Raw genomic sequence first — 17500 nt, forward strand, 5'->3', positions numbered from 1 at the left:
CACTTACTGTGGTGTGGGGCCTGTTCACTACAGTAGGGAGGAGAGAGAGACAACAGAGATATACTTACTGTGCTGTGGGGCCTGTTCACTGCAGTAGGGAGGAGAGAGAGATAGCAGAGATAAACACTTACTGTGGTGTGGGGCCTGTTCGCTGCAGTAGGGAGGAGAGAGACAGAGATATACTTACTGTGGTGTGGGGCCTGTTCACTCCAGTAGGGAGGAGAGAGAGACAACAGAGATATACTTACTGTGGTGTGGGGCCTGTTCACTGCAGTAGGGAGGAGAGAGAGACAACATAGATATACTTACTGTGGTGTGGGGCCTGTTCACTGCAGTAGGGAGGAGAGAGAGACAACAGAGATTAACACTTACTGTGGTGTGGGGCCTGTTCACTGCAGTAGGGAGGAGAGAGAGACAACAGAGATATACTTACTGTGGTGTGGGGCCTGTTCACTGCAGTAGGGAGGAGAGAGAGACAACAGAGATATACTTACTGTGGTGTGGGGCCTGTTCACTGCAGTAGGGAGGAGAGAGAGACAACAGAGATATACTTACTGTGGTGTGGGGCCTGTTCACTGCAGTAGGGAGGAGAGAGACAACAGAGATATACATTTACTGTGGTGTGGGGCCTGTTCACTGCAGTAGGGAGGAGAGAGACAACAGAGATAAACATTTACTGTGGTGTGGGGCCTGTTCGCTGCAGTAGGGCGGAGAGAGACAACAGAGATATACTTACTGTGGTGTGGGGCCTGTTCACTGCAGTAGGGAGGAGAGAGAGACAACAGAGATATACTTACTGTGCTGTGGGGCCTGTTCACTGCAGTAGGGAGGAGAGAGAGACAACAGAGATATACTTACTGTGCTGTGGGGCCTGTTCACTGCAGTAGGGAGGAGAGAGAGACAACAGAGATATACTTACTGTGGTGTGGGGCCTGTTCACTGCAGTAGGGAGGAGAGAGAGACAACAGAGATAAACACTTACTGTGGTGTGGGGCCTGTTCACTGCAGTAGGGAGGAGAGAGAGACAACAGAGATATACTTACTGTGGTGTGGGGCCTGTTCACTGCAGTAGGGAGGAGAGAGAGACAACAGAGATATACTTACTGTGGTGTGGGGCCTGTTCACTGCAGTAGGGAGGAGAGAGACAACAGAGATATACTTACTGTGGTGTGGGGCCTGTTCACTGCAGTAGGGAGGAGAGAGAGACAACAGAGATATACTTACTGTGGTGTGGGGCCTGTTCACTGCAGTAGGGAGGAGAGAGAGATAGCAGAGATAAACACTTACTGTGGTGTGGGGCCTGTTCGCTGCAGTAGGGAGGAGAGAGACAGAGATAACTTACTGTGGTGTGGGGCCTGTTCACTGCAGTAGGGAGGAGAGAGAGACAACAGAGATATACTTACTGTGCTGTGGGGCCTGTTCACTGCAGTAGGGAGGAGAGAGAGACAACAGAGATATACTTACTGTGGTGTGGGGCCTGTTCACTGCAGTAGGGAGGAGAGAGACAACAGAGATATATTTACTGTGGTGTGGGGCCTGTTCACTGCAGTAGGGAGGAGAGAGACAACAGAGATATATTTACTGTGGTGTGGGGCCTGTTCACTGCAGTAGGGAGGAGAGAGAGACAACAGAGATATACTTACTGTGGTGTGGGGCCTGTTCACTGCAGTAGGGAGGAGAGAGACAACATGCGCCTGTCACACAGACATTCGCTGTCATTTATTTTGAACACAGTGTGACCATCAAACCTCTTTGCTGAGTCATTTGTGTGTCTTAATTATTTAATCAAACAGTGTGCTTAAAGCATCAGACAAGATCAGAGCCTATGTAGTTGTTTGTTATTCAAACACACAGGGTGTGTCTAACTATATATGTAAAAATAAGTTTAAACATTTAGACCAATCAATGGGTCACAAAGAACAAGAAGACTCTCGGGTTGACCAAGATTTTTTTTTGTTTTTGTCGGGGACAGCCCTAAAGGGTTCTCCTATGGGGACAGCCCTAAAGGGTTCTCCTATGGGGACAGCCCTAAAGGGTTCTCCTATGGGGACAGCTGAATAAAGGGTTCTCCTATGGGGACAGCTGAATAAAGGGTTCTCCTATGGGGACAGCTGAATAAAGGGTTCTCCTATGGGGACAGCTGAATAAAGGGTTCTCCTATGGGGACAGCTATAAAGGGTTCTCCTACGGGGACAGCCCTAAAGGGTTCTCCTATGGGGACAGCCCTAAAGGGTTCTCCTACGGGGACAGCCCTAAAGGGTTCTCCTACGGGGACAGCCCTAAAGGGTTCTCCTATGGGGACAGCCCTAAAGGGTTCTCCTATGGGGACAGCCCTAAAGGGTTCTCCTACGGGGACAGCCCTAAAGGGTTATCCTACGGGGACAGCCCTAAAGGGTTCTCCTATGGGGACAGCCCTAAAGGGTTCTCCTATGGGGACAGCCCTAAAGGGTTCTCCTACGGGGACAGCCCTAAAGGGTTCTCCTATGGGGACAGCCCTAAAGGGTTCTCCTATGGGGACAGCCCTAAAGGGTTCTCCTATGGGGACAGCCCTAAAGGGTTCTCCTATGGGGACAGCCCTAAAGGGTTCTCCTATGGGGACAGCCCTAAAGGGTTCTCCTATGGGGACAGCCCTAAAGGGTTCTCCTATGGGGACAGCCCTAAAGGGTTCTCCTATGGGGACAGCCATAAAGGGTTCTCCTATGGGGGACAGCCCTAAAGGGTTCTCCTATGGGGGACAGCCCTAAAGGGTTCTCCTATGGGGACAGCCCTAAAGGGTTCTCCTATGGGGACAGCCCTAAAGGGTTCTCCTATGGGGACAGCCCTAAAGGGTTCTCCTATGGGGACAGCCCTAAAGGGTTCTCCTATGGGGACAGCCATAAAGGGTTCTCCTATGGGGGACAGCCCTAAAGGGTTCTCCTATGGGGGACAGCCCTAAAGGGTTCTCCTATGGGGACAGCCCTAAAGGGTTCTCCTATGGGGACAGCCCTAAAGGGTTCTCCTATGGGGACAGCCATAAAGGGTTCTCCTATGGGGACAGCCCTAGTGTGTGTGATAGTTATGAGCTCCTTCAAGTCGAATCCAAAAGCTCTCAAAACAACCACCGGGTTCCCGTAGCAACCAGGAGAGACAGAGACAGACAGAGACAGACAGAGACAGACAGAGACAGACAGAGACAGACAGAGACAGACAGAGACAGACAGACAGACAGACAGACAGACAGACAGACAGACAGACAGACAGACAGACAGACAGACAGACAGACAGACAGACAGACAGACAGACAGACAGAGGGGCCACAAACACACAGTCTATTCAGACCTGGTCTAGTAGTAAAGCCTCTAATCTGACCAATACAGACTGTGAATGGAGTTCCATTCCTGCTGCCTTATTCACTCACACCACAACTACACCAGTTATATCCATTGATCGGTTTAACCCACCAAAAACCTGTTTTGATTGGTCAGCTGTAATGCATCTGCTGTGACAGGCTTTAGTCATTGGTTTTTCCTCAGTTCCCCCCAAATGTTACATGTTTTATTAACTTGGGTCATAAATTATATACAAAAAAACATGCCATCTCTCTCTCTCTCATCCCCTCTCTCCCCCCCATCTCCCTCTCTCCCCCATCCCTCCCTCCCTCTCTCTCTCTCCCCCATCCCTCCCTCCCTCTCTCTCTCTCTCTCTCTCCCCCTCCCCCCATCCCTCCCTCCCCCTCCCCCCTCTCTAACTGTCTTCCTGAAATAGAGAGGAAACCTCAGTCCATCTGCTTACTCAGTCTTTAAAACAGTCTGTCAGCATTTTCACTGTCGACTAATAAAGTTATTTTAGTTTTGAAATGGTAACTTCAGAGAAAAAAATACTCTCTTTTCTCTCTCTCTCTCTCTCTCTCTCTCTCTCTCTCTCTCTCTCTCTCTCTCTCTCTCTCTCTCTCTCTCTCTCTCTCTCTCTCTCTCTCTCTCTCTCTCTCTCCCTCTCTCTCTCTCTCTCTCTCTCTCTCTGCATCAGTAGTGATGCATACTGCTATTTGTCACACCACTGTGGCTCCAGTCAGCAGCATGGGTGTTTGAAGCCTCGTCGCGAACCAGGCTTCCCTAAAAGGGGAAGTCTGGGGAAGTTCCATGGCAGAAATCAGGGAGGGCGGGAACCCGGTGCCTTGCTTGGGAGGAGCTCCAAAGGTGCTCATCAGATTTATACCCAAAAAATATCAACAACACAACCACTGATTACAAAACATTTTATAACGTTTTGTCCAGATGAACTAAAGCTGTCAAGCTGCAGTAAGAAGGAAGAAATGGTTTACAACACTGGCCTTATCAATATTTTATATTTAGATGTTTCTGACGTGATATTTGGCTGTAAAGGCTAGCATGCGGGACAAGTCGCTAGCCACGATGAGATTCGTTTTTTGAGAAAAGTCAGCTAACCTCGTAAGCTAGCTAGGTATAACTAACTAGCTAGCTACTAACTAGTTCAATTTCTCTCAGGATGATAAAGCCAACCAAAAGATAATAAAAACAGCATATTATTGACCTAAAAGGTTAGCTGTGTCCAGCCTAGCTTATCCAGGGTCAGTGATACATAGAGCAACCATGTCTATCTATGGGAACTACTGCAATCATTTAATTCACTTAGGAAGTTAGCTAGCTCGCTAGTTAGCAGCTCAGTGGAGTTAGCCTTCAAAGTGGCCTACTGTAGCTAGCTCGCTAGTTAGCAGCTCAGTGGAGTTAGCCTTCAAAGTGGCCTACTGTAGCTAGCTCGCTAGTTAGCAGCTCAGTGGAGTTAGCCTTCAAAGTGGCCTACTGTAGCTAGCTCGCTAGTTAGCAGCTCAGTGGAGTTAGCCTTCAAAGTGGCCTACTGTAGCTAGCTCGCTAGTTAGCAGCTCAGTGGAGTTAGCCTTCAAAGTGGCCTACTGTAGCTAGCTCGCTAGTTAGCAGCTCAGTGGAGTTAGCCTACAAAGTGGCCTACTGTAGCTAGCTCGCTAGTTAGCAGCTCAGTGGAGTTAGCCTACAAAGTGGCCTACTGTAGCTAGCTAGCTAGTTAGCAGCTCAGTGGAGTTAGCCTACAAAGTGGCCTACTGTAGCTAGCTAGCTAGTTAGCAGCTCAGTGGAGTTAGCCTACAAAGCGGCCTACTGTAGCTAGCTCGCTAGTTAGCAGCTCAGTGGAGTTAGCCTACAAAGTGGCCTACTGTAGCTAGCTCGCTAGTTAGCAGCTCAGTGGAGTTAGCCTACAAAGTGGCCTACTCTAGCTAGCTCGCTAGTTAGCAGCTCAGTGGAGTTAGCCTGCAAAGTGGTCTACTGTAGCTAGCTAGCTAGTTAGCAGCTCAGTGGAGTTAGCCTACAAAGTGGCCTACTGTAGCTAGCTAGCTAGTTAGCAGCTCAGTGGAGTTAGCCTACAAAGCCTACAAAGTGGCCTACTGTATAGCTAGCTCGCTAGTTAGCAGCTCAGTGGAGTTAGCCTACAAAGTGGCCTACTGTAGCTAGCTAGCTAGTTAGCAGCTCAGTGGAGTTAGCATACAAAGTGGTCTACTGTAGCTAGTTAGCAGCTCAGTGGAGTTATCCTACAAAGTGGCCTACTGTAGCTAGCTAGCTAGTTAGCAGCTCAGTGGAGTTAGCCTACAAAGTGGCCTACTGTAGCTAGCTAGCTAGTTAGCAGCTCAGTGGAGTTAGCCTACAAAGTGGCCTACTGTAGCTAGCTCGCTAGTTAGCAGCTCAGTGGAGTTAGCCTACAAAGTGGCCTACTGTAGCTAGCTCGCTAGTTAGCAGCTCAGTGGAGTTAGCCTACAAAGTGGCCTACTGTAGCTAGCTAGCTAGTTAGCAGCTCAGTGGAGTTAGCCTACAAAGTGGCCTACTGTAGCTAGTTAGCAGCTCAGTGGAGTTAGCCTACAAAGTGGCCTACTGTAGCTAGCTCGCTAGTTAGCAGCTCAGTGGAGTTAGCCTACAAAGTGGCCTACTGTAGCTAGCTAGCTAGTTAGCAGCTCAGTGGAGTTAGCCTACAAAGTGGCCTACTGTAGCTAGCTCGCTAGTTAGCAGCTCAGTGGAGTTAGCCTACAAAGTGGCCTACTGTAGCTAGCTCGCTAGTTAGCAGCTCAGTGGAGTTAGCCTACAAAGTGGCCTACTGTAGCTAGCTCGCTAGTTAGCAGCTCAGTGGAGTTAGCCTACAAAGTGGCCTACTGTAGCTAGCTAGCTAGTTAGCAGCTCAGTGGAGTTAGCCTTCAAGTGGCCTACTGTAGCTAGCTCGCTAGTTAGCAGCTCAGTGGAGTTAGCCTACAAAGTGGCCTACTGTAGCTAGCTAGCTAGTTAGCAGCTCAGTGGAGTTAGCCTACAAAGTGGCCTACTGTAGCTAGCTAGCTAGTTAGCAGCTCAGTGGAGTTAGCCTACAAAGTGGCCTACTGTAGCTAGCTCGCTAGTTAGCAGCTCAGTGGAGTTAGCCTACAAAGTGGCCTACTCTAGCTAGCTCGCTAGTTAGCAGCTCAGTGGAGTTAGCCTACAAAGTGGCCTACTCTAGCTAGCTCGCTAGTTAGCAGCTCAGTGGAGTTAGCCTACAAAGTGGCCTACTCTAGCTAGCTCGCTAGTTAGCAGCTCAGTGGAGTTAGCCTGCAAAGTGGTCTACTGTAGCTAGCTAGCTAGTTAGCAGCTCAGTGGAGTTAGCCTACAAAGTGGCCTACTGTAGCTAGCTAGCTAGTTAGCAGCTCAGTGGAGTTAGCCTACAAAGTGGCCTACTGTAGCTAGCTAGCTAGTTAGCAGCTCAGTGGAGTTAGCCTACAAAGTGGCCTACTGTAGCTAGCTCGCTAGTTAATAATGCACCGTTTAAAAAAAAAATGTATGTACTTGAATATGTTCTCCCACTGCCTCTGTTTTATGGGTCCTTAGAAACTAAATAATGGGCAATCTTCAAGATATTTTCAGTGGTAGCGAAGCGGCCGTGTGGACAGGATGAATGGACACAGAAGGAAAAGGGTTTGTCACCAGAGCGGTTTAGAACGTGACCTTTGACCTTAATAATTCACTTTCAATAAAATATAAATCGCAGACTTGTCAGCAACACTTGAACTTGAAAAACTAGCATAGGTAACAACACCGACTACCGGGACGGTAATCAGTGGTTCACATAGCACCCAGCAGCCGTTCTACAGGCTGGGGGGGGGGGGGGGGGGGGTCTAGGTAACAACACCGACTACCGGGACGGTAATCAGTGTTTCACATAGCACCCAGAAGCCGTTCTACAGGCTGGCGGGGGATGGGGGGGGTCTAGCATAGGTAACAACACCGACTACCGAGACGGTAATCAGTGGTTCACATAGCACCCAGAAGCCGTTCTACAGGCTGGAGGGGGATGGGGGGGTCTAGCATAGGTAACAACACCGACTACCGGGACGGTAATCAGTGGTTCACATAGCACCCAGCAGCCGTTCTACAGGCTGGAGGGGGGGGGGGGGGGGTCTAGGTAACAACACCGACTACCGGGACGGTAATCAGTGTTTCACATAGCACCCAGAAGCCGTTCTACAGGCTGGCGGGGGATGGGGGGGGTCTAGCATAGGTAACAACACCGACTACCGAGACGGTAATCAGTGGTTCACATAGCACCCAGAAGCCGTTCTACAGGCTGGAGGGGGATGGGGGGGGTCTAGCATAGGTAACAACACCGACTACCGGGACGGTAATCAGTGGTTCACATAGCACCCAGCAGCCGTTCTACAGGCTGGCGGGGGATGGGGGTCTAGAAATTTAACATCTAATCTAAATCGGTCCTCTGTGTTTTTGCACCAAAACTAAATTCTCCAGGTAAATTCTCCAGGTGTGACAACGACGTGATTTTGGTGGTATGGCAGAGTGAGACTAGAGTGTAGTATGTGTGTGTGTGTGTGTGTGTGTGTGTGTGTGTGTGTGTGTGTGTGTGTGTGTGTGTGTGTGTGTCTGTGTGTGTCTGTGTGTGTGTGTGTGTGTGTCTGTCTGTGTTAATCTCCTCAATGCTGGGAATTCCCCTCACCCCCTCCTGGCCCCTCCCCCTTGCGTTGGCGGACTTTGTTTCCTGTGGCGGTGACATCACAGGTCAGCCGTTGGGTCATGGGGGTCGCGTTTCCTGTTTGGCACGGCAGCATAACGGTTCACGGACGTTCGTCCAATGGGGTCAGTTTTAGAACACGACTCTGTGACAAATTATTATTCATTTATAAGACAAGTTGGAATCTCATGAGGAGAAGAAGACAAACTGACGTTTACAGTAAGACCAGACCAGAGCCCATCAACTAAATGAAAGACGGATTGAAAGAGGAATAGTGGAAAGAGGAATAGTTTTGGAAAGAGGAATAGTTTTGGAAAGAGGAATAGTTTGGAAAGAGGAATAGTTTTGGAAAGAGGAATAGTTTTGGAAAGAGGAATAGTTTTGAAAAGAGGAATAGTTTTGAAAAGAGGAATAGTTTTGGAACGAGGAATAGTTTTGGAACGAGGAATAGTTTTGGAACGAGGGCTAGTTTTCTGTGTGTGGGGAAGGGAGGGGAGGGAGGTTGCTGTCTCTCTGTCTGGTTAATCCCTCTCTCTGTTTTCACACACACAGCTGTTTCCTGGGGTGGTGGATGTGATTGAGGTTACAATGTACCAGACTGAACTATCATACTAAATAACGTTAAACATCCCGTTTGGCTCAATGTACCAGACTGAACTATCATACTAAATAACGTTAAACATCCCGTTTGGCTCAATGTACCAGACTGAACTATCATACTAAATAACGTTAAGCATCCCGTTTGGCTCAATGTACCAGACTGAACTATCATACTAAATAACGTTAAACATCCCGTTTGGCTCAATGTACCAGACTGAACTATCATACTAAATAACGTTAAACATCCCGTTTGGCTCAATGTACCAGACTGAATTATCATACTAAATAACGTTAAACATCCCGTTTGGCTCAATGTACCAGACTGAACTATCATACTAAATAACGTTAAACATCCCGTTTGGCTCAATGTACCAGACTGAACTATCATACTAAATAACGTTAAACATCCCGTTTGGCTCAATGTACCAGACTGAATTATCATACTAAATAACGTTAAACATCCCGTTTGGCTCAATGTACCAGACTGAACTATCATACTAAATAACGTTAAGCATCCCGTTTGGCTCAATGTACCAGACTGAACTATCATACTAAATAACGTTAAACATCCCGTTTGGCTCAATGTACCAGACTGAACTATCATACTAAATAACGTTAAACATCCCGTTTGGCTCAATGTACCAGACTGAACTATCATACTAAATAACGTTAAACATCCCGTTTGGCTCAATGTACCAGACTGAATTATCATACTAAATAACGTTAAACATCCCGTTTGGCTCAATGTACCAGACTGAATTATCATACTAAATAACGTTAAGCATCCCGTTTGGCTCAATGTACCAGACTGAACTATCATACTAAATAACGTTAAACATCCCGTTTGGCTCAATGTACCAGACTGAACTATCATACTAAATAACGTTAAACATCCCGTTTGGCTCAATGTACCAGACTGAACTATCATACTAAATAACGTTAAGCATCCCGTTTGGCTCAATGTACCAGACTGAACTATCATACTAAATAACGTTAAACATCCCGTTTGGCTCAATGTACCAGACTGAACTATCATACTAAATAACGTTAAACATCCCGTTTGGCTCAATGTACCAGACTGAACTATCATACTAAATAACGTTAAGCATCCCGTTTGGCTCAATGTACCAGACTGAACTATCATACTAAATAACGTTAAACATCCCGTTTGTCTCAATGTACCAGACTGAACTATCATACTAAATAACGTTAAACATCCCGTTTGGCTCAATGTACCAGACTGAACTATCATACTAAATAACGTTAAACATCCCGTTTGGCTCAATGTACCAGACTGAACTATCATACTAAATAACGTTATCTTGCGAATATAGGGGGTGCTGTTTCGCATTAGCATAATTTGCACTACAGATTAAACGGCTTCCTACTCAATTCTTGCTCGTACAATATGCATATTATTATTATTATTGGATAGAAAACAGTCTCTAGCTTCTATAGCCGTTGGAATTTTGTCTCTGAGTGAAACAGAACTCAATCTACAGCACTTTTCATGATAGGGAGTCAGATTTCAAACATTTTGGCCACTGATCTGGAGTCAGTTTGAAGGTCCGTGTAAATGCTATGGAGAAACAGACACGTCTTACGTCTTCCCCTGGATGTCAGTGCGTGATGACGCTTTGAATGGAGTCGATTGCGCAATCAGGGGCTGTATAAAACAGCAAATACCGGAAGTAGCTTCCCTTTGCTGCCTGCGCCTTGCGCGCGAAGGACATCGGACTCGCCTCCTTCCAAGCTTTAGTTTAGCCAGTAATATTTCTCTGGTCATGTTTTTACTCGTTAGAGGTGTTAAAAGCATCATAAGGTAGTTAATTTAAACCGTTTTATAGCAATTTATATCCGTTTAGTGCGATTTTGAGGCATTGCTTTGTGTTGCACGTTGAAGCGCCGGGCACGTTTCGGGGTCCCGGTCGAACGTTAGTGGGCATTTCGACGGACAAGAGGACATCTTTCGACCAAAAGACGATTAGACCCAAGAAAGGATTCTTTGCCCAAGATTCTGATGGAAGAACAGCTCACAGTAAGAACAATTTATGATGATAAATCGTGTTTCTGTCGAAAAAATTTAAACGCTTATGGCGCCATTTTGTTTTCTATAGCTTCGCTTGGCGCAACCTGTATTGAAAAGTAAGGATAATTTAAAAAATGTAAATCAGCGATTGCATTAAGAACTAATTTGTCTTTCGATTCCTGTCAACCCTGTATTTTTTAGTCAAGTATATGATTAGCTTTCAATTAAACTAGATCACTCTGAAAGATGACGTCAGACATTTTGAGGCTTGATTTGCTACTATTTTCATTGTATAACCACGGTTTTTTATGGCTAAATATGCACATTTTCGAACAAACAATATATGTATGTTGTAATATGATGTTACAGGAGTGTCATCGGAAGAATTCTGAGAAGGTTAGTGAAAAAATTAATATATTTTGGCGATGATTACGTTATCGCTCTCTTTGGCTTGAATTCATGCTGGGGTAACGTTTGCATATGTGGTATGCTAATATAACGATTTATTGTGTTTTCGCCGTAAAACACTTAGAAAATCTGAAATGTTGTCTGAATTCACTAGATCTGTGTCTTTCCATTGCTATGTGCTGTGTATTTTTAAGAAATGTTTTATGATGAGTAAATTGGTAATACAAGTTGCTTTCTGTAGTAATTCTAGTCGCTTTGGTGAGATTTGTGATGGTGGCTGCAATAGCAAACTATGATTTATACCTGAAATATGCACATTTTTCTAACAAAACCTATCCTATACAATAAATATGTTATCAGACTGTCATCTGATGAGGTTTTTTCTTTGTTAGTGGCTATCAATATCTTAGTTTAGCCGAATTGGTGATAGCTACTGATGCAGTAAGAAAATGGTGGAGTAAAAAAATTGTTGTCTTTTGCTAACAGTGGTTAGCTAATAGATTTACATATTTTGTCTTCCCTGTAAAACATTTTACAAATCAGAGATGACGGCTTGAATCACAAGATCTGTATCTTTCATTTGGTGTCTTGGACTTGTGATTTCATGAACAATTTTTTTTTATGATATCCCTGTAACTTTAGGCTAGGCTATGCTAGTCAGCAATTATGCTGGGGGGGATCCCGGATCCGGGTTTGGTGGTCGGTAGAGGTTAACCATCCCGTTTGGCTCAATGTACCAGACTGAACTATCATACTAAATAACGTTAAGCATCCCGTTTGGCTCAATGTACCAGACTGAACTATCATACTAAATAACGTTAAGCATCCCGTTTGGCTCAATGTACCAGACTGAACTATCATACTAAATAACGTTAAACATCCCGTTTGGCTCAATGTACCAGACTGAATTATCATACTAAATAACGTTAAGCATCCCGTTTGGCTCAATGTACCAGACTGAACTATCATACTAAATAACGTTAAACATCCCGTTTGGCTCAATGTACCAGACTGAACTATCATACTAAATAACGTTAAACATCCCGTTTGGCTCAATGTACCAGACTGAACTATCATACTAAATAACGTTAAACATCCCGTTTGGCTCAATGTACCAGACTGAACTATCATACTAAATAACGTTAAACATCCCGTTTGGCTCAATGTACCAGACTGAACTATCATACTAAATAACGTTAAACATCCCGTTTGGCTCAATGTACCAGACTGAACTATCATACTAAATAACGTTAAACATCCCGTTTGGCTCAATCGGTGCATGTAAGACCAAGGGGTCGTGGGTTTGATACAGCCTGGGGACACCTATTCATAAAATGGACCAATGACATTGGGAGATTGCTTCATAGAGCCCCTGGAACACATTAATAAACTGATCCTGGATCTGTGTAGTGTTGTTCCCTTCAGAGGCATTGGGAGATTGCTTCATAGAGCCCCTGGAACACATTAATAGGCTGATCCTGGATCTGTGTAGTGTTGTTCCCTTCAGAGGCATTGGGAGATTGCTTCATAGAGCCCCTGGAACACATTAATAGGCTGATCCTGGATCTGTTTAGTGTTGTTCCCTTCAGAGGCATTGGGAGATTGCTTCATAGAGCCCCTGGAACACATTAATAATATCAGAAAACATTGCTCTCTTTCTCCTTTCCTCTCTCTCCCTCTCTCCCCCTCTTTCTCTCTCTCTCCCTCCCCCCCCCCCTCTCTCTCTCTCCCTCCCCCCTCTCTCTCTCCCTCTCCCCCTCCCTCCTTCCCTCTCCCCATCCCTCCCCCTCCCTCCCTCCCTCCCTCTCTCTTTCTCCCTCCCTCTCCCTCTTCCCCTCTCTCTCTTTCTCCCCCTCTTTCCCTCTCTCTCTCTCTTTCTGTCCCTCCCTCCCTCTCTCTCTCTTTCTCCCTGTCCCTCTCCATCTACCCCCTCTCTCCATCTCTCTCTTTCTCCCCCCCTGTCCCTCCCTCCCTCTCTCTCTCTTTCTCCCTCCCTCTCCCTCTCTCCCTCCCTCCCTGCCTCCCTCCCCCTCTCTCTCTCTCCCTCCCTCCCTGGCTCCCTCCCTTCCTCTCCCTCTCTCCCTCTCTCTCCCCTCCCCTCCCTCTCACTCTTTCTCCCTCCCTCTCCCCCTCCCTCACTCTCCCCTCCCTCTCACTCTGTCTCTCTCTCTCTCTCTCTCTCTCTCTCTCTCTCTCTCTCTCTCTCTCTCTCTCTCTCTCTCTCTCTCTCTCTCTCTCTCTCTCTCTCTCTCTACCTCCCTCTCTCCCTCTCCCCCTTCCTTCCCTCCCTCTCCCTCTCTCCCTCCATCCCTCTCCCTCCCTCCCTCCATACTAAATAACGTTAAACATCCCGTTTGGCTCAATGTACCAGACTGAACTATCATACTAAATAACGTTATCTTGCGAATATAGGGGGTGCTGTTTCGCATTAGCATAATTTGCACTACAGATTAAACGGCTTCCTACTCAATTCTTGCTCGTACAATATGCATATTATTATTATTATTGGATAGAAAACAGTCTCTAGCTTCTATAGCCGTTGGAATTTTGTCTCTGAGTGAAACAGAACTCAATCTACAGCACTTTTCATGATAGGGAGTCAGATTTCAAACATTTTGGCCACTGATCTGGAGTCAGTTTGAAGGTCCGTGTAAATGCTATGGAGAAACAGACACGTCTTACGTCTTCCCCTGGATGTCAGTGCGTGATGACGCTTTGAATGGAGTCGATTGCGCAATCAGGGGCTGTATAAAACAGCAAATACCGGAAGTAGCTTCCCTTTGCTGCCTGCGCCTTGCGCGCGAAGGACATCGGACTCGCCTCCTTCCAAGCTTTAGTTTAGCCAGTAATATTTCTCTGGTCATGTTTTTACTCGTTAGAGGTGTTAAAAGCATCATAAGGTAGTTAATTTAAACCGTTTTATAGCAATTTATATCCGTTTAGTGCGATTTTGAGGCATTGCTTTGTGTTGCACGTTGAAGCGCCGGGCACGTTTCGGGGTCCCGGTCGAACGTTAGTGGGCATTTCGACGGACAAGAGGACATCTTTCGACCAAAAGACGATTAGACCCAAGAAAGGATTCTTTGCCCAAGATTCTGATGGAAGAACAGCTCACAGTAAGAACAATTTATGATGATAAATCGTGTTTCTGTCGAAAAATTTTAAACGCTTATGGCGCCATTTTGTTTTCTATAGCTTCGCTTGGCGCAACCTGTATTGAAAAGTAAGGATAATTTAAAAAATGTAAATCAGCGATTGCATTAAGAACTAATTTGTCTTTCGATTCCTGTCAACCCTGTATTTTTTAGTCAAGTATATGATTAGCTTTCAATTAAACTAGATCACTCTGAAAGATGACGTCAGACATTTTGAGGCTTGATTTGCTACTATTTTCATTGTATAACCACGTTTTTTTATGGCTAAATATGCACATTTTCGAACAAACAATATATGTATGTTGTAATATGATGTTACAGGAGTGTCATCGGAAGAATTCTGAGAAGGTTAGTGAAAAAATTAATATATTTTGGCGATGATTACGTTATCGCTCTCTTTGGCTTGAATTCATGCTGGGGTAACGTTTGCATATGTGGTATGCTAATATAACGATTTATTGTGTTTTCGCCGTAAAACACTTAGAAAATCTGAAATGTTGTCTGAATTCACTAGATCTGTGTCTTTCCATTGCTATGTGCTGTGTATTTTTAAGAAATGTTTTATGATGAGTAAATTGGTAATACAAGTTGCTTTCTGTAGTAATTCTAGTCGCTTTGGTGAGATTTGTGATGGTGGCTGCAATAGCAAACTATGATTTATACCTGAAATATGCACATTTTTCTAACAAAACCTATCCTATACAATAAATATGTTATCAGACTGTCATCTGATGAGGTTTTTTCTTTGTTAGTGGCTATCAATATCTTAGTTTAGCCGAATTGGTGATAGCTACTGATGCAGTAAGAAAATGGTGGAGTAAAAAAATTGTTGTCTTTTGCTAACAGTGGTTAGCTAATAGATTTACATATTTTGTCTTCCCTGTAAAACATTTTACAAATCAGAGATGACGGCTTGAATCACAAGATCTGTATCTTTCATTTGGTGTCTTGGACTTGTGATTTCATGAACAATTTTTTTTATGATATCCCTGTAACTTTAGGCTAGGCTATGCTAGTCAGCAATTATGCTGGGGGGGATCCCGGATCCGGGTTTGGTGGTCGGTAGAGGTTAAACATCCCGTTTGGCTCAATGTACCAGACTGAACTATCATACTAAATAACGTTAAGCATCCCGTTTGGCTCAATGTACCAGACTGAACTATCATACTAAATAACGTTAAACATCCCGTTTGGCTCAATGTACCAGACTGAACTATCATACTAAATAACGTTAAACATCCCGTTTGGCTCAATGTACCAGACTGAATTATCATACTAAATAACGTTAAGCATCCCGTTTGGCTCAATGTACCAGACTGAACTATCATACTAAATAACGTTAAACATCCCGTTTGGCTCAATGTACCAGACTGAACTATCATACTAAATAACGTTAAACATCCCGTTTGGCTCAATGTACCAGACTGAACTATCATACTAAATAACGTTAAACATCCCGTTTGGCTCAATGTACCAGACTGAACTATCATACTAAATAACGTTAAACATCCCGTTTGGCTCAATGTACCAGACTGAACTATCATACTAAATAACGTTAAACATCCCGTTTGGCTCAATCGGTGCATGTAAGACCAAGGGGTCGTGGGTTTGATACAGCCTGGGGACACCTATTCATAAAATGGACCAATGACATTGGGAGATTGCTTCATAGAGCCCCTGGAACACATTAATAAACTGATCCTGGATCTGTGTAGTGTTGTTCCCTTCAGAGGCATTGGGAGATTGCTTCATAGAGCCCCTGGAACACATTAATAGGCTGATCCTGGATCTGTGTAGTGTTGTTCCCTTCAGAGGCATTGGGAGATTGCTTCATAGAGCCCCTGGAACACATTAATAGGCTGATCCTGGATCTGTTTAGTGTTGTTCCCTTCAGAGGCATTGGGAGATTGCTTCATAGAGCCCCTGGAACACATTAATAATATCAGAAAACATTGCTCTCTTTCTCCTTTCCTCTCTCTCCCTCTCTCCCCCTCTTTCTCTCTCTCTCCCTCCCCCCCCCCCCCTCTCTCTCTCTCCCTCCCCCCTCTCTCTCTCCCTCTCCCCCTCCCTCCTTCCCTCTCCCCATCCCTCCCCCCTCCCTCCCTCCCTCCCTCTCTCTTTCTCCCTCCCTCTCCCTCTTCCCCTCTCTCTCTTTCTCCCCCTCTTTCTCTCTCTCTCCCTCTCCCCCTCCCTCCTTCCCTCTCTCTCTCTCTTTCTGTCCCTCCCTCCCTCTCTCTCTCTTTCTCCCTCCCTCTCCCTCTCCCCCTCTCTCCCTCTCTCTCTTTCTCCCCCTCTGTCCCTCCCTCCCTCTCTCTCTCTTTCTCCCTCCCTCTCCCTCTCTCTCTCCCTCCCTCCCTGCCTCCCTCCCCTCTCGCTCTCTCTCTCCCTCCCTCCCTGGCTCCCTCCCTTCCTCTCCCTCTCTCCCTCTCTCTCCCCTCCCCTCCCTCTCACTCTTTCTCCCTCCCTCTCCCCCTCCCTCACTCTCCCCTCCCTCTCACTCTGTCTCTCTCTCTCTCTCTCTCTCTCTCTCTCTCTCTCTCTCTCTCTCTCTCTCTCTCTCTCTCTCTCTCTCTCTACCTCCCTCTCTCCCTCTCTCCCTCCATCCCTCTCCCTCCCTCCCTCTCTCTCTCTCAGGGTTGAGTTTAATGATTCGTTTTGTAGAGTTGAATCAACATCGTTTCACACTGGACACACACTGGTTGAATCAACATCGTTTCACACTGGACACACACTGGTTGAATCAACATCGTTTTCACGTCTTTTCAATGAAATTACATTGAACCAACGTGGAATAGACGTTGAATTGACGTCTTTGCCCAGTGGGAAGAGTGTTTGTTGTGTGTGTGGTTGAAATATAAAGCAAATCCTTCCAGAAACGTGTGCTTGAGCTGCGTCTTCAGCTTGTTGTGTCCAATGGAAACAATGGAATAAAACGTTTCATTACATCAAAACCACTGTTGTCTCTTCCTGTCTACAGAGTGAGTCGGTGAAATACTTCCTGGATAACCTGGACCGGATTGGCCAGCCGGTGAGTGGGCGGAGCTTCTTCACCTTTAATGTCAGAACCTCTGGCCACCCCCCCCCCCCCACATCTGATAGTATTATTGACTATGTAATTACATTAACTTGACAATGTTGTTGAATACTGTACATAAATGACAACCAAAAACAATCAAAGAGCATGATAATATTACTGTTCTCCTCTCTCCTCTCTCTCCTCCTTCCATCCCTCTCTCCTCCTCTCTCCTCCTCTCTGCTCCTCTCTCCTCCATCCTTCCATCCCTCTCTCCTCGTCTCTCCTCCT

General features: G+C 45.7%; 1 protein-coding gene across 1 annotated transcript in view; it reads left to right on the forward strand.

Annotated features, from left to right (window-relative positions):
- Nucleotides 1–17500, forward strand: part of gna12a (guanine nucleotide binding protein (G protein) alpha 12a) — a 25702-nt gene that overhangs the window by 5221 nt on the left and 2981 nt on the right. The window contains exon 2 of the mRNA XM_038982160.1: nt 17174–17224. Within this exon, the coding sequence (XP_038838088.1) occupies nt 17174–17224 (51 nt within the window). The remainder of the gene's footprint in view (nt 1–17173; nt 17225–17500) is intronic.

The sequence above is a fragment of the Salvelinus namaycush genome, unplaced genomic scaffold (genome assembly GCF_016432855.1).
Source record: "Salvelinus namaycush isolate Seneca unplaced genomic scaffold, SaNama_1.0 Scaffold105, whole genome shotgun sequence".
Taxonomy (NCBI): domain Eukaryota; kingdom Metazoa; phylum Chordata; class Actinopteri; order Salmoniformes; family Salmonidae; genus Salvelinus; species Salvelinus namaycush.